The following is a 22,813-nucleotide window of genomic DNA, read 5'->3' on the forward strand; positions in this document are numbered from 1 at the left end:
AAGTGTCATATATGAAGGTTTCAATTTGGGAAGGTTGTTAATTGCTCATGAATCTGTGTTGATAAGATTCCATAACAAATTAAGAGATTGCCTAATGTAGAAAAGCCATGTAGAGATAAACACTAAAAAAAATAAAGATAAGAAGGGATTCTTAGGGATAGACTTGAGAGCGGGAACAAGTTTATTGTGTGGCGACAAAAGTCGAGCAGAACACTTAGATCCAGCCAAGAGATAATTCATGATAGGCGAGCATAATACCGTGATAAAATAAGTTTAGAGTTATAGTTATGTAACAACTTATTACTGATTTCCTTAAAATAGATATAGATGAGTGAGACATATCTTCATCGATCGTCTGATTCGAGTCGAGCTAACAAGCCATATGTTATAGACAAATGAATGTCGTATGAGAATTCGATTTAATCACAAGTTAATGATTGAAATGTTTATATTAGTTCGAACTTTCACAATTATTTTATTTTGATCTATATAAATGTTCTTTTTATTTTTTATTTTTTAACTTTGTGTTAAAAAAATTTAATCATACGTGTTAGATTTTCATACTATATATTATTTAGTAAATGAAAATAATTAGGTTGTAGACATACTTTGAATCACGTAGATATCAATTTTAGAAACAATCGACTATAAACTAATGTCAACTGCAATAAAAAAAATCGAATATTAAAATCAAAATAGATATTTTAAAATTTTAAAGACACAAGCCAACGAAAACTTATAATATTTTCACATGAATGTTTTGAATGGTTGATTTAGTGACAGGAGGTGCATGGAAAACAAATAAATTAAAAGGTAAAATTATAGATATTATTTTATTTGCGTTAATTTAAATGATGATTGTAAATTAAGTAATAATTTGGAGAATAAAAATAGAATTTGCTGTGATAGGAAAAAAGGAAACGAGTAATTATAATATAACGAGAAAGAATCAAACGTTTATTTTTTTCCGTAAAAGAAACTTACCTTATTTCGTGGACAATAATAATAACTAAATAAATACATAAATTTATCTACGGGAGAAGTTGACGAGAGGGCTAAGGGGAAAGGGTTGGTTGCCCCTTACGCGCTTTTTTAGGAGGAGTTCAGTGTAGTCGGATGGAAGGGAAGCGCATATCGGAAACGAATCGGGCCAGGAAGTTGGTGGGCTCATCATGAATTAGGTCGGGGTGGCTGGTGGTTTCGGGATCCCGTAGAAAATGCTTCTTTTATGCCTCGGGTATTAGCCATAGCTCGTATTCATTCAGTCATTTTACCCCTTCTTCATTCTTGGACCTCGTTTCTTAATATTGTGACTTTTCCATTGCAAAATCTGTAACGAAATATGTTGTAGTGTTAATTGGAAGGTTAGAAGTAGTATTAACCAATGTCTTATTAGATTTTGTTATAAAAATACTCTAAATAACTTTTCCATTTGTTTAAAAAATATTTCTATCATTTCAAAAATTTTAATACAATATTTGACATTTTAAAATATGCTTTGAGCAAAACATTGATTATATTTTGAAAAGAAAGTTAATTGCTACGATGTTTTTCACAAAAAAAAAAATAATAAGGGAAAAATTGGATTGAAAACGAAGAAGCAACCTCTTTTAATAATGAAGGAAGATGACTTTTAAGACAAAATAAAGAAGTTAATTGCTACGTCGTTTCAAAGTATGTTGCATCAAGTTTTTCTATTAAAAATCAAAGCGAGTCTAACTTAACGGTAATTGATATATATCTCCAATCAAGAGGTTGTGAGTTCGATCTCCCACCTCCACACGTTGTACTAAAAAAAGTTTTTCTATTAAAAATATTAATCTATGTCTGCTTAAATGGTATTTTTAAAACCTTATGAAAAATTTAAGGTAATGTTGAAACTTCTAAAATGATAGAGTAACTTATAAATGAATAGCGAAATTTAAGGGTTTTTTTTTTAATTTAACTTAATTAAAGAGTAATTATAATACAACCAGAAAGAATTAATATATTTTTTAAAAACTTACTTTATTTCGTCGTAATAATAAATTAATTAAAACAATCCGTTGAGGTGTAAGAGAGAAACATGGGAAAGAAAGCGAAAGCCTGGCTTCGTGGAAGCAGGAAAAAGTCTTCCATTTTTTACTACTTTTTTATTTTTTTGGTTATAATAATTTATTAAACAATAAATAAACGAATTATAATTAAAATTGGTAAATGGTGGGACCCACGTTGGGTTTCAACGCTCGGTAATGCGAGTGACGGGGCAACTAACCAGCACAGCACAAACACTTTGGTTCGACTTGGAGGGCCCCACCCTCTCTTTCTTATTTAATTAAAAAAAAACTTTTATAAATTATTTCGTATTAATATAAAGATTAAATTGCAAATTTGATTTTGAGCGAGCTTGAATTTAGTTAATATAATTTTAAAAGTTTTGGTTTGGACTTATCTATTTGGTCCTCTAATCATTCGGATTTAATTTTAATTTGATCTCTATAATTTAATTAAATCTCGTTAAATGGTCATTAGTCATGCATCCAACATTATACTCAACTAGCAAATTACTAAAATAAAAAAATTAATACGAATTTGTTCATGAATTCTAAATATAGAATATTTAGAATTCAATTACATTTTTCAGAGAATAGTACTTACCTCTCAATCTCTTGTTAACCAATATTATATAAAGTGGAATAAATGGATACAAAAAGAGAGAGTAAGAATGAATATTTTTTTTTTAAAAAAAGATAGATAGTCGTTGAATTTGTAGCAGTAGTTAGCGGGAGCAATTGGAGAGATTTTTTTCTTTTTTCAGAAAGATAAATAGTTGTCAAATTTTTAGCCATGATCAAACTTATGCTAACTTAATGGTGAGGTAAGTATTATTTTTTACAATATTGTAGATGTAGATCAATCGATGCTTCAACCATTAAATTATTAGATTAGTTTGTAATTATGTCTTTTTAACTTTGGATTATACTTCTATTTAATTATGATCATTAATATTATTAATGAAATGATGTCGTGATATGCCTTTTTTTTAATTAGCTCAACAAATATGATGGATTGAACCTTCGACTTCAGAGAATGTATAAATACTTTTATCATTTAACTATGCTCGAATTGACACGTACCTTTTGACTGAGTTAACCTAAAATAAGTTTTGTTTCAAAGGCTTTTAAAATGAATGTTTTTGCCCAAGTATTTTCTTCATAAACCACTTTTACAACAAACCATTTAATATTTGTGATGTTTAATAATGCTTAGGAAGTACTTATCAAGTCAAGCACTAAATAAAAAGTAGCCTACCAAATATTTTCTTTCAAAATATCATAAAGTATTTTAACTTTTTCTAAAAGCAATTTTAAGTTCGGCTCGCGATGACTTATGAGTGGAGAATTGTCAAAAACACTTCCACGTATAAATGTAGTTTTACAAAAAATTAAAAATAAAAGATTCATCACGATTTTTCAATAGCTTTTTATTTATCTTAGAATTGAATACAAATATTTTATACTAATTATTTAAAAAATACATTAAAAATAAAAAATTCCAACAAGTGAGGTGGTCTATAACTACACACTTCCATTGGTTGGAAATATTGTGAATTGCTACTAAATTATACTCAGTTTTCGAGTACTTTTAATATTTAATTGAAAATATATAAACTAATTTACTTTTGACATTTAATTAAGAGAGACGTGACAACCAATAAAAGGGGTTTAGGATTAAATTAAATTAATAAATAAATTCATGTGGAGGGTGTGTTTACTTTACTTTCCCAAAAGCCAAAACCCATCACATCGCCGAAAACCAACTCAATTTTCACAGTTTATCACGTGATTTTTTCTTTTTTAATTTAATTTTCTCTTTTTCTTTTCATTTGAGATGATATTTTTTAGTACTACCGAGAAGTAGAAATATTATTAGGATGATATGAGATCGTTATCCATCCCTCAAAACTTTCATAAAATTTCGTAGAGATCGGGATTGGAATTCACGTAAGAACTCACGAAGAAAGTGAATTATATTTCCCATTCATTTTGCTACTCACAAAATTCTTAATTAAATATTAATTATAAAATTTCAACAACTCATCGTAATTGATAAAACAATCAATCTTAAATTTAAAATTTCACAATTTAATTCAAGATAAATAAGTCTCAAAATGTTAGCATCACATTAATGTCTCGACAAATTTTCATACAAATATGAATAGGGTAGAGATGGAGAACATATTTCCTACACGGACCTCGCTCCGAAGGGGCTTAAACGGAAAATCTTCATTCCGATTAAGATGGAGCCTATGGGAAAAAGTAACACTTTTAATGAGAGTATATACTCTTTCCATTTACAATTTGATATATTATCAATAACATATTATTTTATTATTTAAAAAGAAATATAAGGCAGTTAAATATTTAGTAAAATTAACAAAATAACAACTCCATTTAGTTTTTTCAAATACAATACTTAAAAAAAAGGTCCGATTTTAGAATGATAATATTACCCAAATGATATATATTTGTAATATATATGTAATACATCGTATGCATGTGATACACATTTGATATATTAATGATATAAGTGTATGATATACTAGCAATATGTATGTGATATACATATGATATATTATTAATATCAGTAAAATACTACTGATATAAGTGAAAATTTGTATTATATTTAAAAATTAAAAAATATTTTTATATATATAAAAACTTTTGCTATTCGCAATTTTTCAAAAAATAATATTATTTTATTCAATAAATCCACATTATTCTTCAGTTACTATTGAATTGGGAGACGGGAGTAATTTTTCCCGTAGTACAGGAAATTTCCATTTTAGACAATGCCACGCCACCCAAAAAAAGCCTCCCACCACCCACCGACGTTGTCTGCTCCGGGCCCACCCAAAAAAAGAAAGATAAAAAATAAAAAAAAGTACAATTATAAATCACCTCCCTCAATTGTCCTTTTCATAAAATGATTTAAAATGTAGACTTTCAGTAAAAATAAATTACACAATTTATAGGTTAAATTATAAATATGGTATGAATTAAGGTCATAATATACACATTTTATTTAGATATTTTCTCAAATTTTAATTAAGTGATGTATGAGATGCCTTTATTAAATGTTGAAATTTTAAAATGTATCTGACAAGTTTTTCAACTTCTAATTTTATGTCTAATAATAAGTCTTTGAATTTATAAAAAACTGGATAATAAATTATAAAATTGAAAAAGTTGAAGAATAAGTTTGATTTAACTTATTTTAGACGCCGCTGAATAGTGAAAAGTTGATAAATAATTATCGGCGGAATTGCAATGGATTTTTCAAAAGCGGATTTAAATGTAAGGCAGAGTCCGCAGCCGCCGCATTGACAAGGAGGTGGGGCCCACAGCCCACGTGTGGATCGTTTCGGAGGGGTTGCGTAAGTGCGCCACGTGTCAAAAGTTAGCCCCCACCGGCGAGAGCCATAAAAGTTGGTCAACGGTCAAGCCATCGTCCATTGCCGATGTGATTTCATTCAAGAGGAGGACCCATATAATATTGCTTCTCTCATGGCTAGTTTTTATTTTTTTTTATTTTAATGATTATTTTTTATTTAATACATTATGGTTTTGTAAGTACAAGTCCAACAAATTAAAACAAAATATATAGTGTCGGTTGGTTCGGTTTCATGAAAAATAAGTCGATTTGATTTTAATTGGTTTCGTTTGTAGTGTCAACTTGAAACTATAATTTAACTGGATAAGACATCTATTTTCAAGGATAAAAAAATTATGAATTTGAATATCTATCCCACGTGTTGTACTTAAAAGGGAAAAAAAATTCAACCGGGGTGATATATTCTTGATTTTTTGAAATATAGCTTTACACTTTTCTTTCTTAAATTGATAAGTTTGTCTGGTGTTAATTTATATCCATAATTTATTTGAATCATTTACGTCTTTAACACTTCAAAATTTTAAGGAGTTTTTTTTATAATTAATTTAGGTATGTCTTTCTTTTTAGTTTAACAAGTGGAGAATCTAATTTAATTTTTTAATCGATAATACATGTTTTAACTAATTAAGTTATCGACAAATTTAATACTTGAAATTTCGGATTTATTTTGTTTCCGTTTTCTAAATTTTCAAATATTTTGTTATAGTCTATTTAGAAAAGAAAAGAAAAGAAAATGTATACATTTTGTTTTAGCGTAAATTTGCATGTTTTTTTTTTATATTTACTGTTAATTTTATATTAACCATTTAATAAAAGCCTACATTTATCCCAAGTAGACATCTAGAATAATTAAAATACTAAAATCAAATGTTTGAAAATTTAAGGACATAAATGCTTTGTTTGAAATTTTAAGGACATAATTAAATGAAAAAAGCACAAAAGTTTAGAATTAAATAGAATTTTAAATCTTTCAATTATTTATTCTATACATTCACAACACACACAAAACAAATTTATGTTTCTAAAACTAATCAATAATTAGAAACAAACAGATAATTTAGAGAACATTACAAAATAGTAAAAAAATTAATCCTATTTTAACTATTTTTAATCATAAATAATACTTACTATTAATTTTTTTTTTCTATATCTTTTCTCCACATACTTTTCTTACTAACTTCTCTCTATAAAAACTTTATTTCACTAATCTATATTCCTTCGTTGAATCATCAATTCCTCTTTTGAACACATTTACACTTTCGATTTCTCTACTCAAAATATTTCGCGCTCTAGAAATTATAGTACAGATTTGAATAAGAAGACACATTTTTATAAAAATTAGGTTAAAATAATATTTTAATCCCTCTACTTTCAAAGGGTTAATTTGATTTCTATCCATTTTGGTTCATTTTAGTTTTTACTTACTTTAAAATTTTTGTTTTGTCCCTTTACTTTTAAAAAGTGACTACTTTTTATTTTTGTTTGTAAAATTTTAATACAAAGTTTTATACACAACATAAATCTTTTATATAAAGTCATGATTATATTTCAACAAATATATTGAGTGTAGGGTCGTGTTGAAATTGTGATAGAAAATATAAGATAAAAAATAAAATGAAGAGAAAAAAAATTCCTTATTAAAAGTATAGAGATCAAAATGAATGTTTTGAAAGTACATGACTAAAATAGACAAAAATTGTAAGTACAGAGACCGAAATGAACAGTTTAAATACATGAACTAAGTCACTAAAATGGACCAAAATTGAGAACCGAAATATTATTTTAACCAATAAAAGAATTATTGCTCACGTAATTTCGAAAACATAGATAATTTTTTAAGATCCAAACACCAGCCCAATCCTTAAGGTTTGGGCCCTCCACATGGGTTGGATTAGATTTTATGCCATCCCTCCTCCATAAGATTTAGGATTACATCTATCTCTCTCATTTGTTTGTTTCCTTTTTTCCCCCAATTTATTCCTTGCATTTTGCCTTTCATATTCTTCATGTAAAACGCACTTTGGATAGATGAACCTACTTGAAAATGATGTCCAACAAGAAAGAAATTGAATTAGATGACGGGTCTTTATTTCTCGAATGGTCGCTTACATGGACCTCACGAAAACTACGTATACATTATCAGTGACAAATTTTTTCCTCTCTCATCCCTATCGATAATAACTCATCAACCTGGCTATTGAAGTTCGATGTCCTATCTTCTTCCATTACGAGTAAATGAATATGTGAGGTAGTTGAATATGGATTGAGTCAGACCAAGCTTAAATGATAAAACGAGTCAAATTGGATATACTTGTGGAGTAACTCGAAATTTTGATTAGATCGAACAAAATAGTTCAAAAATGTAAAAGTTGATTAATGTTTGAGACTCTACACGTACACATACACGTACACATACACAGAAGTTCTTGAAAAAGAAACAATAGTCAAAAGTTAAAACTATATTTCTTTATCTATGAATCTTTTCTCTTAGTATAAAAGGAAAACTAGAATGGATTTGAGATTCCTTTGGACACCTTCTTCTTCTTCTTCATCTTGATGATTAATTACTTTGAGCTTTAGCCTCTCAACTTAGGCTTCATTCTATCCGAAAAAACAAAACAAAACAGAGAGAATCTTTGAGTCAAAACTTAACATAAACACAAAACAAAAAGCTATCTAGGATTCAAAATCATTACCTGTTTTGTGTCGGATTTGGCCCGCTACGTGGTATTCGACGAAGACTCGAGGAAGTAGACGATGCTGTTTCGCCGAGCTTTCGAGCTATGCGAGGAAGATGAAGATGAGAAACTTGATACGACGACGACAACGACAACAACGGAGACGATGTAGGAGAAACGCACGGAGATGGGATGAGTCTTCTTGCAGCTTGAGTAGGAGTGTGAAGATGTAGAGAGCAGCAGCAAATCAGTAGAAAAGTGCGGAGAATTGGAACCAATGATTTGGAGATCAAAGGTTTCATGTTTTTTTGTGAAACTCAGAGAGAATCAATGTCTTTGGTTTGTCTTGCAATTCCAACAACTTGGTCTGCCTACTTATATAAGTTAACAACTACTCAACTTTTGTCTTCATCTGCCTTCTCTGCTTCAGTTTTGAGTATTGTTATTCTACTGAAATGTCTGATTTTCACCTATATTCTATACTTCTGATATATTACATGTCACACCCCATATTTTGTATATTTTGCAAATCACACCCATATACTAGTTTGCAAATTCACAAATCATACCCTTTTGCCAGTTATAAGGGTATGATTTGCAAAAGAAATAAAATATAAGGGTGTGGTTTGCAATTAATCTAAAAAAATTGTCAAGTGAAGATCAAACACAGTTTTCAATGCAGATCCAATGGATTTGTGAGTGTGAGCCATGTGATGTAAACATACATGTTTTGACTTGTGGAGCTTCCAATTTCCAAAGCAAAATCAAAACTTGGGAGTTCTCTTTTTATTTTTTGGCTAAATATAAAATAATTTGTTCACCTGCCATCACGTGACCAAGCACGTGATCAAATATCAGAATTTTTTTTCTTTTTTCTTTTTTTTTTTCCTGGTTGTCAAACTTTGGATTCTACTCTCCAACAAAAAGAATTCCATTACTATATTCAGATAATCAAATGTTACTGCTGCAGTATGCTCAGAGCTTAAAAAACAAAATAAAAAAACTAAAACTGATCATTTTTGCCCCTCTGGTTTGACTGAGAGAGCTGCATTCAGATAAATCAAAGTTTCTTTCCTCTCTGTTTCTTCTACCTTTTGCCTAAACTATTCTTCCCTTTTCAGGTCTGACCATTGGCTGCAATCTGCTGTGGTGCATCTATGAGCAGCAATCTGCATCCATGGCCGATGATGATGATGATGTATCTCTCTCATAGTCTCTTCTGTTAGAGAGAGAGAAGTTATGGAGAATCACATCCCTTCCTTGGATTCAAAATCTGCCAATGAAATTTTCTGGTTTTCTAACATTTTCTACACGATCCTACTTCGTTTTGGTGTCGGGCAAAACTTCGATCGATTCATCGTTGTTGTGATGAATGGTTAGCTTAAGCTACTGAGCATATTAGGATCTGTGGATAAATGAAAATGTGAGGCAGAGAATGGAATATGGTTAAAATGGACATTCATAACTCAACAAATTGATATTACTACTTACGTTTAGATTTAGGGGTAGTATCTACTGTTTGTTGATAGAATTTCTTCAACTCCAACTTTCATATCAGAGCCAGAAATTTTCTTCTTTAGCCCTCCCTCGGCGACCATGACGTCGACTAAGAATGTGGCACAAACAGGGCGGTGATCGGAGAATCGGGACTCCCCACGAATGTAAAATAGTTGTTGTATGCCGTCACCGTGCCATAAAATTCTGTCACACCTGCATTCTCCTAGGAGTTTTCAGGATCATGTGTCACGAGGGTGGATTAGACAAGAGTTAGTTGTTTTTATATGCCATACTTACCAAGCGGGAGTTCTTCTCTTCTTTTTCGATTTTTTCAAGTCCCCAGCGTACGTGTCTGAATTGTAGTAGTATTTATACGTTGGTGCGAAATAAATCTTTCCCTCTTTCCATCCACGGAATACTCGCCCTGCATCTCGTTCGATCTTCAGCTACAACACCAATCAAAAAAGGGGACATCATTGATTTACGAACACAATCTCAAACTTGAATAGGATTTTGTCTATGGCAGCAATTTGATAGACAACAGTAAGCACTCCTAGTTTCAAACAATGAAGAAATAAGAATTGACTGAACGATGCTGCTAGAGAGATTTGGTATTGTCATTATGACTCTATCCAATGGTTACCTGATCTTTGTCAAGAAGTGCATCCCAGTGATTCTCTTCCATGAGTCTTCGAGTTTCCGAGAAGCTCAAAGCTATCCGGTAATTCAAGTCTCCTAACCATATTATTCGTCTTGAGCCATTTCATCAATACGAATGAGAAATTCAGTAGCCAGAAAATATATACATGTCATATGGAACGGATTACCGAGTAGTGTTGTTCTTATTTATATATGTATATATGTCTTTTTTCAAATCAAACAATTTAAGATGCTCACTCGTGTCCAAGGATCTTCTCCGGGATTCGACTGTAAGGTGTTCTGCAGGTTTTTGGGAACTGAGTGTTCTTAAGAATTTCGATGACATCCAAATTTCTCCTTAGCTCATCCCCTTCTTTCTCCCCGGAAGCTAAGTGACTGCAGATGAAGCAAAAGCTTGTCTGGTGAAATAACATGCTCACTGAAATGGACCCCTGGAAGCCAAGAACCAACCGCCCGTTTTCAAAATGAAACTATGATGAATATTATGTAGAATTATCCCATATTTGTAGGCAAGCAAACAAAAAAAATACAAATATTACCTTGTTCCCAAGGCAGCCCATGATCCCGCGACTCGTACTCGCAATTCTCAAGTGACTAACATGTGGAACAAGCTCCTTCCTCATCCAAATTGTGACAAAAATGCCAACCATTTGTTTGCTTGCAATGAGACCATACTTCATCTCATTACTGCTTTCAGGAATGGCGATTTCTGAAATATCAAAGACGCTCGGATCCTCCTCGTCATCCTCGTCTTCTGAAGAAATACCATCTTCACTTACATGTGATGGCTGGCATCGGAACCAGAAATCTTTGCTGCGTTTCCTTTCGAGTTCCGGAGGTGTACAATTGCAACTCTTTAGCTTCCTTCTACTTACCGTCCCGAAAGTTTTACTGATGCTTTTAAGGGAAGGTTTCGGAAAGAAAAGTGAACCTCCAAGACTGGTGGTCGGTTTCACTCCTCTTGTGGAGCCATTTGATGGGTTGTTCAATGATTGGTTGATTAAGGCTAGCCATCTTGCAGCAGGCTCATTGTCTTCAATGACTAAAACATTTCCAGCATTTAGAGGCACAATTTCCTGAAAACTGATAATAAAAGGAGTATAAAGAACATACCATCTGCCGGTATGATTGGAAACTAAAAGAATGAAACGACTAATTAAGGTAATAATTGATAAAATCTACTATCCACAGTGTCATTGGAAGAACAAGAGCATCGGAGACTTCTTTTAAAAAATATGAAATGGAGGATTCAAACAGTGAACAGAGTAGACATGATATCCAATCCCGATAAACAAACTGATCCATTTTCTTGGAAAGGAAAGATTGGTAATGAACTTTCAAAGCAAAGCATGATGAACGGACCCAATTCTATGTTCTAACAACCACCAAATTAATAAGATGGAAAGAGGGAAGGAGAGAGAGGCAAGAAACGTACCCAAATATGTAAATATCTGCCGTGTTATCGTTCTGAAGAAAATCGTTCAGATTGAGATTGGTATGGGGAGATTTTCCTCCAACATTCCATGTTGCAACGAAAATACTGAATCAAATTCCACCAGGGAAAAGAATGTTAATGCACAAATGGAGAACAAGCCCCAAAGAAAATCGAAGCGATCATAGTGTCATAATAAGAAGTACCGAAAAGATTGAACTTCTTGACCAGGGGCCATTAGAGAGTCGGTACTGCTTAAGAACGTACTGTCTAGCTGTAGGTCCGAATGCGGTTCTGTATATAGATTGAAAAGGAAAAAGCCAAAATCGACGTAAGAACCAAGCAAATATCCATCGACCTTATTTTCTACATAACAGAGAAGTTGAGCAAAGCCTCTTTCTAATAATCAAACCAAGATAATTCATTTCTTGATAAAGTTCATATTTTCAACCAACTGATCGAAAAAATTTCGGAAACAGCTGAGGAAAAAGAACAATACTAAGAGGGAGAGAGAGAATATACCATTCTTTGCTTCCTTTCGCACACTAGTTTTTAAGCATGAGAATTGAATATATTCTCCATTTGGACCTAGTTGACAAGATTCTCTTCCTATCACTATCGGTTTTAGTTTTTTAATCTTCACAGGCAAGCAAAGCAATTTCATTCCCAAATCTCTTCTAATCCAAAGGTTGTCAGCCAAAATATGCTTAAAAAGGTAATTCAAACTTATCATCAACAATGACTTATCTGAAGAAAACTTTGCTTTTCCATAGTGAGATTTCTTTCTTAATCATAAAAAATGAGGATAAGATGTTAATTATCTTAAAAGCATATCCCTTTTAGAACTCACCAGTGGACTCAAATGAGCCTTTGAACTCTTTCTTCCCATTTCTTTCTCCCACGGCAAATATTTTTCTAATGAAGGACTGAAAGCATAGGAGAAAAAAGAAGATATTTCATGATTACTACTTCAAAAGTTGCCAATATTGTATGTGTGCCACTTCTTTGTAAGATAAAAAGATGTGTACAAATTCAAGAGAACAAAGCAACAAAAAGAACTTTGGGATTAAAAAAACTGGGAAGAGAGAGAGTCAACCTTCTTTCTTGAGTCTTTTTTGCTGAGAGTCATGCTTGAAATTGCAATTTCTCATCAATGCCACTGACCCAAATCAGAGATCTACGGAAAAAAGGAGAAAAAAAAAAGAAGTAAATATGAATTGAAATGACATTATGACAAACAATTCATAGTCACTCTCAAGTCTCAAGAATGTCAAGAAACTAAAGAGAGAAACAGAGGAGTGAACACCAAAAACCATCCCCTGCTCCAAAATCTCAACAGCCATTATCCAAATCAATTTCTGTAAAAAAATGAACAGAACAGAACACAGACAGACAACAATGATCCAACGATACATCAAAATTACCACATGTAGAAGCAGAACCCATGTTCAAAGAGAGACAAATTCGATCAAATCTAAGAGAAGTGGCAACCCATGACGAGGGCTGACAAGTTGGTGGAGGCTATTCTTATTCACAGAGAAAGTCAACTGTCGGAGCAATCGCTTATATAAACAAAATGAACTCCAACATTTTCCCGGAAAATGCATAGAAAATCGGAAAGAGAAAAGAGAAACTCGAAATTGAATGTTGGAGATTCTAGAAGAAAGGAGCAAAATGTCCGATTATATTCAATGGAATAGTCCGAGAAATTTGCTGTTCCAAGGAGCGAACGAGAAATAGAATGGCATTGAAATTGACAAAAGGGGCACAGCACAGTTCTACGTGAATAGAAATGGGATTGATAAATAATATCGACAATAGATTAGATTTACGTGCAAATGGGGGATTTGGGTTTTTGAAAAGAGGGGTAAATTTTCTCGGGAAAATAAAGCGAAAGAGAAAATTTTATTTATTTGGAAACGGTCAAAAGCAGAGTAGAGAAAGAATCTCAAAAACACCTTTGAAGAAACGCCGATTTCAGTTTGTAGTTTGCTCCTGCCATTGCTGCTGCACTTGAAAGGTTTTCTTTGATCAAAATTCTTCAGAAGTTGACGGCAAATTGGAAGAGGAACAATTCATTTGATCCGCTGTGGTATTTTGTTGATCATCAACAGATTCAGAGGAAGAAGAAGAAGAAGAAGAAGAAGAAGAAAGTGATGCGTTCCATAAAAATTTCAGAGATGAAGAATCTTGTGAATCTCAACAAAATGATGATCTAAAATTTGGGGCCTTTTTATAGAGTTTTGAAGGGAAATAAATTCAAATACTTTAATTTGGGTAGTTATGTTCATGGACTTTTTCCTCCTTTATTTGTTAAAGTCTGTTTTGGGTATTGTTCTATGTTTCTTAGTTTTCACTTATTTATGTCTTGTCATTCAAAATGATTACAAAAAAGTACTCAAAAAGAGTTATTGCAAACTAAAAAAAAAAAAAAACCATAAAAGATAATAATTTCTTAATACTTGAAAAGCTAATTCAACTTTGTTAAATTAAACAAAAAAAAAAAAAAAACAATTCAATTTCTACTGTTGGATCTCTTATCTTGTATTTGTTGAACTCAAAACTTTCAACTTCATTTTTCTGTCTCAAATTTAAGAAGATGATTGTATTTATTATAAACTTTTAAAATGTACATTTTTAATAATTGAAATTTATTTTGATTCACAAATTTTCACCATAACCATTTATTTTTTGAATTTTTAAAAAAGTCAGTTTAGTGATTCCTAGTGTTATTTTGATTTAGTAAATGAAAATGGTAGCTTTGTGTAAAGTAACATTAAACCTACGATATTTAGTCTGAATATATACCTTATTAGCTATGCTCCAATTGACACACTATTAATGAACTAAAAAATAAATAAACAATAATAAGAATAATAAATTAAAACAAGTATTGAGTGAGACACATATTAAGTGGAAAAATAACGACCAAAGGGGTTCATTTTCTAAGTTCTAGAACCAAAAAAAGTAGTTATTACCATTATTATTTTTATTCAGAGATTGAAATAAACCTTCTAAAATAATAGTAATATTATTATTATTATTATTTTAATTTAGAGATTGAAATAAACCTTCTAAATGTTAAAAAACGAAACTCAAATTTCAGTCAGTTGTATAGAAGCTATAAAATAATAAAAATAAAAGGAAATTTAAGATGAGAAGAGACGAGCAAAAAACGTGATTCTCAAATACGATAAAGAGCAATTCATTTCGTAAATTCGAAGCGTATTTCTCATGTTATAAACATAATCTTTAAGCCCATTCCCCGCAAAGATTTAGAGATGCCAATGACTTAAAAAAAAAAAAGTATGAATCAAAGTTTAGATTAATGGTAGGAAAGAAGTATGAATGAATTTGGGAATTGATGGCATGCACATGGAGAATTGTATGATGGTGACCAAATAGTGTCCAAAAAGTTGGACATGAAAGCTAAGATTTGCATTTAAAAAACACACTCTCTCTTGTTTTAGGAAGAATAATAATAATAATTGTTTTAAGAAAAAATAATCTTATTATTAATATTAATTTTTCATTCAAGTTTCAAGACAATGGAAAAAGATGGAAGAAAATTTATGTGCACTATACAAGTGCATGAAGCAATTGAATAAAGCTAAGAGGCAATAGTTTTTGTGGCTGCCTTTTCACTATTTTGAAAACACAAAAAATAAAATAAATAAATAAAACAGCAACTTTATTTGTATCTTTCTTTTTGGACAATCATTATTCTTTCTCTTGGGATTTTATTTATTTATTTATTATTTTTTTGTTTTTTACCGAGTTTTTTTTAGTACGATACGGTGCTTCTTAATTAGAGAGGGATGAAAAATTGAACATTTTCATTGGAGATATATGTCAATTACTGTTGAATTATGTTCATTTTAGCTAATAAGAATAATACTAATAATTATCCATTTGGAGTTTAAAAAATTTGTCACGTTTTTAAGGTTAGTTTGATATTTGTCCATTCATTGTGCCTATATTTTATTAAAAAATATTTGGGTATGTTTATTTATTTATTAATATTAATAAGGAACCCTTAAAAAGTTATTAATATTAACAAGAAGGAAGAAATTTAGGGATTTGTTGGGATCAATAATTTTAAGAAAATAAAACAAATATATTTTTTTCACTTTTTTTTTAATATAAAAAGATTAGTAAATCCTATTTTATCACAATTACATAATCTATTCCTTGCCATCAAATTTTTTAACTTTCATTTATTGATTGCACTATGTCATGCAATATTTACGCTTGATTTTATTTATCTTTTTTAAATAATCTAATTTTTTAATAACAATTAAAGTTGTTCTCGATCTCAGGTATACAATAACTTTAAAACTTTTATAGATCACCCGATCATAATTCTCAAAACACTAACCGAAGCTGGTTTGAAAAACAATCTTCCAACCCAAGCAATCATTTTCTATTTCTAGTCCCTACACTAATTCTTAAAAATGTTTTGAAGAACATAAAACCCATGAAACATCATTAAACACATACCCTCTTTTGTACCATAAAGAAGTGAAGAAAAAAAAACAACTCTTAGTTGTCAAACACAACCTCAATAATTATGAACATGGGCAAGAAACAAAGGATCAAACCAACAAAAATGTCTTAGGAAAAAAAAAAAGACACACACACATTTTTTTTTTTTTATAACCTTGAAATTCTCTAGTTAAGGATAATAAAATGTTAAAATTTTTGTCCTTTTTCCAAGTGGAAAGTTGGCAAACCCCATTACACACAATCAAATTAACCTTTTTTCCCCTAAACAAATTTGATTCTTCTTCAACATAAAGGATTAAAAAACAGATGAGAAACATAATTAAACACTGCCATTTCCCATCCACCCAATTTGTTCAACTTGAAATTATTATTATTATAATTAGAAATGAGAGAACAATTAAAGTGAAAGAGGGAGAATATCTTAGTGATCCACCAATTTTTTTTTAATTATATAATAATTAAGGACCCAAACATGAGGGGAACCAAATGTTGGGTTCATGTTTGCCTCTTTCACAAGTTAGAGAGAGAAAGAGAGAGAAAGAGAGGCCCTTAAATAAAGGTGATAATGCAGAGGGAACTTAGTTTTTGGTTCTGAAATTGGACAGGCTGTGCTTCATTTCTCAAGAAATTTTGATTTTTTTTTTTTTTTGTTATTGTATTTAAAGAAAGAAAGAAGAATGTGGTCCTCAACTATGATGTTTCAGTTCATAATGTTTGGGAACAGTATAATAAATAAATGAGCTTATGATATTTATGATATGAAGAAGATTGTTTCACCCTTTTGGGGGCATTTCGATGCCAATTCTAGGAATATGTAACCTAAAGTTATGCTTCAAACTGATAACAAAAGTGTTAGATCTCGGATAAATCACTTTAAAACGGGAATCTTTTTGTTTATGCGTAACTGAATTGTTAAGGACTATGGTATACTTAAGTATCTCTATAATGGTACGTATGACATTGTCTGCTTTGAGCATAACTCTCATAGCGTTAAAGATACTTTTTTTCTTTAAGTTCAACAACATGTGAGATTGAGATTCAAACTTCTGACTTTAACTAGTTGAGCTATGTTTTTAAAAAACCTATTTCGTACTAAATAAAGGAGGAGCAATTGTACCCTAGTGAATATAATAATAGTTAACATCATCATCTACTCATACTAAATATTTTCAAAGTCGAAAGGAAAGATATTCTCTTGCTTGATCTTGTTAACATCATCATCGACTTGTACTAAATATTTTCTAAGTCGAAAGGAAAGATATTCTCTCTTTGTCACTTCACATCGTCATTTCATAACTCCATTCCCATTCATTTGGAAACAAATTTGCATTTAGTATTTTTAAAAGTTGGTTATTCATCAGTAACTAGTTTTTTGGCTCCTACTCTTCAAAAAGTTGAGAATTTTATTATGAATGTGTATATGCCTAGTAGTAGTCAACATCTTATTCATTTTAAACCTTCATTTTAAGTAATTATTAAGCATCATCAAATAAGTAACAAAACCAAAATATCCACCCCCAAAAAACAACTTAACAATAACTAGGTGCACCAATACAAGCATAGCTCGGATCAAGTATACCTGTCTTGAAGTTGAAAGTTTAAACCCCACCCAACAACTATCTAAGAAGGCGTCCAGTGAGTCACAAGAGGGAGAGCAATTAGAATTAGGAGCTCACCTTCGTGTAAGACTCCGAGAAGTTTACGAATCGACATGCCTTGCCTGCACAGTCAAAAAATTCATAACCCGAAATTCCATCTGTTTACAATGGCCCAAGGAAAAACAAAGAAGATGAAGTTAAAAGTAGAGAACAACATTTGTGCCCACTAACCAAAAGAAGATTCTAAGTGTAAAGGGCTATTGTTCTAAAATAAAGAATAAGAACAGGGAATTTAACAGTTACAAGGATAATACAAACTGGTAACCAATACAAGCGGGCTGGCTAGTTGGCCATCCCATCCATCATGACTGCATTGCCATCATAGAAACAGAATATGGTTCGTGTCCGTGAACCCTCAAGCGATAGATGCAAGTATGCGACGGGCCCCCATGGTTGGATGAGAAATCGAATCGGATCATGTTGACGAGACCAGAGCCAGCTGTCTCCACCACGTTGAAGGTCTGAGCATTGCTCTTCTCGAGGTCGTAAGTAAACTCGGCCAAATGGAACATCTTATCAGCATTTGCTGAGGCATCAGCACCATGCCCTTCAAACCACCCAGATACCCTGCAATCCTTGGGCGCACTTGATCTATCAAATGCTACACTCTGTCCAGAGAAGTCAGTTTCAAAGTCTAATTAGTATTCGACGCAACAAATCGAATGGTGGTGAAACAGAAATATGGCAAAAGCTAATAATACATATATAGCCAGAATCGTAGATCCATCCATTACATAAAATATGCATTTCATCAACCTAAGAGTAAACTGGCAAATAAACTTAAATCAAAATGTTCAATATTATCAAAAGCTTAAAGCATTCGTAATTCTGAGCACAGATCCCAAACAAAGACTACCTCGGTTCATACTCCATTTGTACTTCGTACATTAAAGAATTGGGCAGGAAATAGAGGTGAGACTGCTTACCACCATTATGGAGAACCACTGAACTTTTGATCCAATTAACGGAACCGCTGAAAAAACTAGCTTCCCTACGAATGCCCAAATGCCATTACTAGAAGGATCAGAATATATCTAACCTGCTTTCTTGCTCTAACTCCTCCAATAATTCTCTTCCTTTTGTAGCCAGAAATCCTCCACCCACCCTATGTTCTACTTTATTTCTTATACCTCAATTAATCTCAAGAACTATTGTTTGACTTCACAAAATCTAGACTTAAAAATCATTCCAAGGGACTGAGTTGAAAAAAAAAAAAAGAAAAGAAAAGAAAATAATCATGAAAATAATATATTTTAGACAAGCACTAGGATTTGAACTTGTTTTGACAGAAAGACCAACCAATAACAGTTATATGTTCTTTTTTTTTTATGTTCTCCAATTTAAAACTACCGCCTAAAATTTTGGTATTTGAGAACAAAAATATTATGATGTTTGATAATAAAAGTAGGTGAAGAGCTTATAGACTGGCAACTAGCAACCACTTGAATAAATCCCAAATCGAATATTCATCACCCACCAATAGGACTAGTCTACTAGACAAACGGTGCCAATTTGTGACCGAACAATGCCTCTCCACAATTCTATTTCCATCCATAATACACCATACAACAACAGTGAAGCAACTTAGACTTAAATCTACCTACTAACTCAACCAAAGAATTAACAAACTGATACTCAAGTCTAATATAAGTATAGCAGCATCAGGAGTAAGAGTTGCCGCAGAAGGGGTTGTAGAAGAAGAAGCAAGAACTCTAGATGTAGGGTTTGCTGCTATTGCAGATTTGGTAAATTAAGAACGAAAGTTTCAGAATGTCTTTCATACCATGAGTTGGGACTAGAATCTTATGAACTGATTCTCTATTTCTCCTGAATTAATTTCCATGAAAGTACATCGTTTAAAAGAAACTAAACCAACTTAACTAAAGCTAATCTAGCAGGTAGTAACTACAATTAAACTCTGAGCATCACCAAGACAGCTCATCAAGTGATTTCTTTCAATAACCTGTGGAAACTCAAAAGTTCCTCAAAAGATGAAATTCTTCTTTTGGTTCTATACCATGGAAAGAGTAATACTCACGCTCACATTCACAAAAAGAATCCCAGACATACCCTTATCTCCCAGCCATAAAGTGTTTGTTTAAGGATTAAGAATGAAGAGTAACTGGGACAAAGAGTCACTCTTGCTTTGTCTTACTTCTCCAGGCAGTTTCGAGGGAGGTTTTTTTTAGCCTTCTAACTACCACTGGTGCAACCCACAGAATGCAGAGGATAATTTGTCTAAATTTCTTCTTAGTAACACATTGAAGAACTAGTGAAAGTATTTCGGAAATATGTGCTATGCCAGGACTTGGGATTATGAATTCAGAGGAACTGAGGAAGCAAAGAATGTTTCAAGACGCTCCTTGAGGCAATGTTTTTTTCAAGTTTCTAGGTGGAGATCCTTGTCAAGGTCAAGGATCATCTGTACTGTTTTCCTTTCTTAGACACGCCATTGAAGAGTATTGTGAAATCCCTATCAGATTAGTAGAAAGAAGATACCCGATCTTCATCATCCTCCTTTCAAAAACATGTTTCTAAAAGTATGTCTCATACACACAAAATAAATAAAAGAAGGTACTTTGTACGACATTCTTAAATAATATGTAAATTATCCACAACCACTGCCCTCTGCACCTCAAAATCTTTTCAAACCTTCTCCACCTCCGATCCACAAAATGACTATAAAGTTATTAACCAAGCCATAAGAAATTGTCACCAAGATCATCCTTTCCGGCATACATCCACTGATCCACAAAAATTAATATAAGAACATGCAAGCGGACTTGTCCCAAGCACAATGGCTAGAGAACACTTCTGGAGGGCATGGTATCTCTCTCTAGTGGTTACGGATCAATTAAAAGAAAATTTATGTATGAATATAATTATAAAGCTGAAAATATGACAAAAAAATATAAGATACATCAATTTCAGAACATTAGAAAATCAATTTTTATGCCATAAATATACACCTTCAATGAAATTGAGTCTACTGCATAGATGATTGTAACAAGTTCTTAGCACTTTTAAACAACCGTTAAAAAAAAAAAAAAAAGACTGCAGAAGACAATAACGTTTAGATACCCTCCTAATATAAAATTCACACCCGTTAATGTTTAGGAAATCTGTTTCCCAAGTCCCAAATATCCAATGACTATCTTCTACCTTCACTTTAACTTTGCCGGTTTTGTTTCAGTGAAAAAAAAAGGTAATAGGAAAGGAAGTGGACGAGCAGGCCAGTACATCTATGACAAATAAAGATAAGTTACTCAAAATTCCTTAGTCATTGACACTCGAGAAGAGGCCTGAAATTGCAGTATACTGCAATGTTTATCCAATCTATGCATCTATACATCTATTTCTCTTTTCTAATCAATGTTCATGCACATTTCCGAGATTCTCAAAGGCAGCAGATACTTACTTTACTATAGAGAAGCGTGTATTTGAATATTACAAAAAAAGATTACACAGCAACCAGTAATAAAAAGAAATAAAGGCATCACCTTGGCAACGTGTTCTAAAGTAATAGCTTCTGGAACGATTGCACTCCGTAGCCTAATTTGAACAAACCCAGTACTTCCTTTCAAGGGGAAGCACTGCCCGGGCTCCCCAAAACTCGGTTTCAGCATCTTATCAGCATCATTGTGAACCCCATTCCTCGCACTTTTCGGAAACCAACTACTACTTGTCCTACCTATATAGGGCTCCGAATGCTTTACAACCATAGCCCCACCAGAAGCAAGAGCATAATCCACCCTACCAAGCCCATCGGCTGCATGCTTCTCAATCTCCCTCTCAATCATCTCCCTTGCATAGACCCTTATATCATCCAAACTTGCATATCGATCATCAAATTCACCACTCTTTGCCCTCTTCAAGTCCTCATAAATCTTATCAAATTCTTGCTTTGACAACCAATCCACAGCCCTTAACTCGCTCAAAGACCTTTCCAAGTCCTCCCCCTTGGTCTGCAGCATCTTCAAACCGCTCTCAAGGTCAGCAGTTTTCTTCTCAATCTTCTTGTCAACTTCCCTTCTTAATCCCCCAACCTCGTTCTCGATCTTGCGATCGACGACCTCCACCTGCACCTGGATCATCTTAGTGGTGGTCTTTAAGAACGCTTCAACTTCCGCAATCCGCCCCTCGACTTCCGAAAACCCCATCTGATTTCCCACCGCTCCTTCCCCAGACTTTAGGGCTAACCTCCTAATCATTTGAACCAACCCCAGAAGAACCAACAAAAGAACAAAATTCTTGGTAAAGACGCTAAGGATGGTGAGCCATCGAGGCTTCTCCGGCTTCGTAAGGACCTTTCTACTCCGCCGCGGGGAAATGGTGGAATTCGCGACGGCTTTCTTGATCTGAAGTGGATCCCTAGAGGAGCGCTCAAGAACAGCCTCTCCCCTAATCGAGTGATGGCTCATATCCCTACCATTTCCGACGGCGACCTTGTCATCGGCGGCTCCACCAGTCCCAGCGGTTGCAGCAGCATTCGAAAGAGGGTTCGCGACATCAGCGGCCAACAATTCGATACTACCCCCCTTCTTCTCCGTCGCCAAAACCGGCCTCCTCCGCGCCGCCGGATTCGCCGTTATCGACACGGTCGAAGCCGACATTTCTCTGGACAATTGTCACGATTCCGACAGCCGAAAAGATCCAGAAATGCAAAAGCCCTAACAGTGAAGATCAAATTTGAAAAACGTACGAACATAAAAGCAGAGAAAGGGAAGAGAGAGCACTGAGATTTTGAATTTTCTGAGGAAAAGCAGAGAATTTTCGGAGGGAGAAAGGACGATACAGCGGCAGAATTTGATTTCCCGAATCGAGAAAATCGAGAGCCAAACAGACCATTAAATTTAACCGACGCATCGTATCACAGCAACCGGCGTTTGAATTTCTTCTACGAAACTTTGGGCTGGGCTTCGAACAACGGCCCATTAAGCTTCGGTAAA

General features: G+C 32.9%; 2 protein-coding genes across 5 annotated transcripts; both read right to left on the reverse strand.

Annotated features, from left to right (window-relative positions):
* Window positions 1–9,026: 9,026 nt before the first annotated feature.
* Window positions 9,027–13,916, reverse strand: LOC111006011 (DNAse I-like superfamily protein). 4 transcript variants are annotated; one of them, XM_022277740.2, is made up of 11 exons: window positions 13,659–13,915; window positions 12,797–12,877; window positions 12,551–12,626; window positions 11,907–11,994; window positions 11,704–11,808; window positions 10,808–11,351; window positions 10,506–10,699; window positions 10,252–10,360; window positions 9,906–10,054; window positions 9,603–9,821; window positions 9,027–9,516 (listed from the first exon to the last, which is right to left on the reverse strand). In XM_022277740.2, exons 2-10 carry the CDS (start codon window positions 12,827–12,829, stop codon window positions 9,611–9,613), a joined length of 1,509 nt encoding a protein of 502 aa, XP_022133432.1. In that variant the 5' UTR covers window positions 12,830–12,877; window positions 13,659–13,915; the 3' UTR covers window positions 9,027–9,516; window positions 9,603–9,610. The 4 variants fall into 4 exon arrangements, with proteins under 4 accessions (XP_022133432.1, XP_022133433.1, XP_022133434.1 ...); XM_022277741.2 differs by lacking the exon at window positions 13,659–13,915 and adding an exon at window positions 13,125–13,525; XM_022277742.2 differs by lacking the exon at window positions 12,551–12,626.
* Window positions 13,917–17,904: 3,988 nt separating this feature from the next.
* On the reverse strand, window positions 17,905–22,760 carry SUN1 (SAD1/UNC-84 domain protein 1). Its single transcript, XM_022278465.2, has 2 exons — window positions 21,365–22,760; window positions 17,905–18,472 (listed from the first exon to the last, which is right to left on the reverse strand). The coding sequence occupies exons 1-2, from the start codon at window positions 22,475–22,477 to the stop codon at window positions 18,167–18,169; spliced, it is 1,419 nt and encodes a 472-aa protein (XP_022134157.1). The 5' UTR covers window positions 22,478–22,760; the 3' UTR covers window positions 17,905–18,166.
* Between the last annotated feature and the right edge of the window lie 53 nt (window positions 22,761–22,813).

Source organism: Momordica charantia, assembly GCF_013281855.1.
Source record: "Momordica charantia cultivar OHB3-1 chromosome 4 unlocalized genomic scaffold, Mcharantia_2.0 BLBB01000004.1, whole genome shotgun sequence".
NCBI lineage: Eukaryota > Viridiplantae > Streptophyta > Magnoliopsida > Cucurbitales > Cucurbitaceae > Momordica > Momordica charantia.

Bases quoted from the DNA above. Each gene is read 5' to 3' on its own strand.
- SUN1 (XM_022278465.2), bottom strand. From the start codon at position 22,477: ATGTCGGCTTCGACCGTGTCGATAACGGCGAATCCGGCGGCGCGGAGG. The intron at 18,473-21,364 runs GTGATGCCTTTA...TTCTCTGGACAG, and splicing joins CTTTAGAACACGTTGCCAAG to AGTGTAGCATTTGATAGATC.
- LOC111006011 (XM_022277740.2), bottom strand. From the start codon at position 12,829: ATGACTCTCAGCAAAAAAGACTCAAGAAAGAAG. The intron at 11,995-12,550 runs GTGAGTTCTAAA...ATCTATATACAG, and splicing joins AGGCTCATTTGAGTCCACTG to AACCGCATTCGGACCTACAG. The intron at 9,822-9,905 runs GTAAGTATGGCA...AGGAGAATGCAG, and splicing joins AAGAGAAGAACTCCCGCTTG to GTGTGACAGAATTTTATGGC.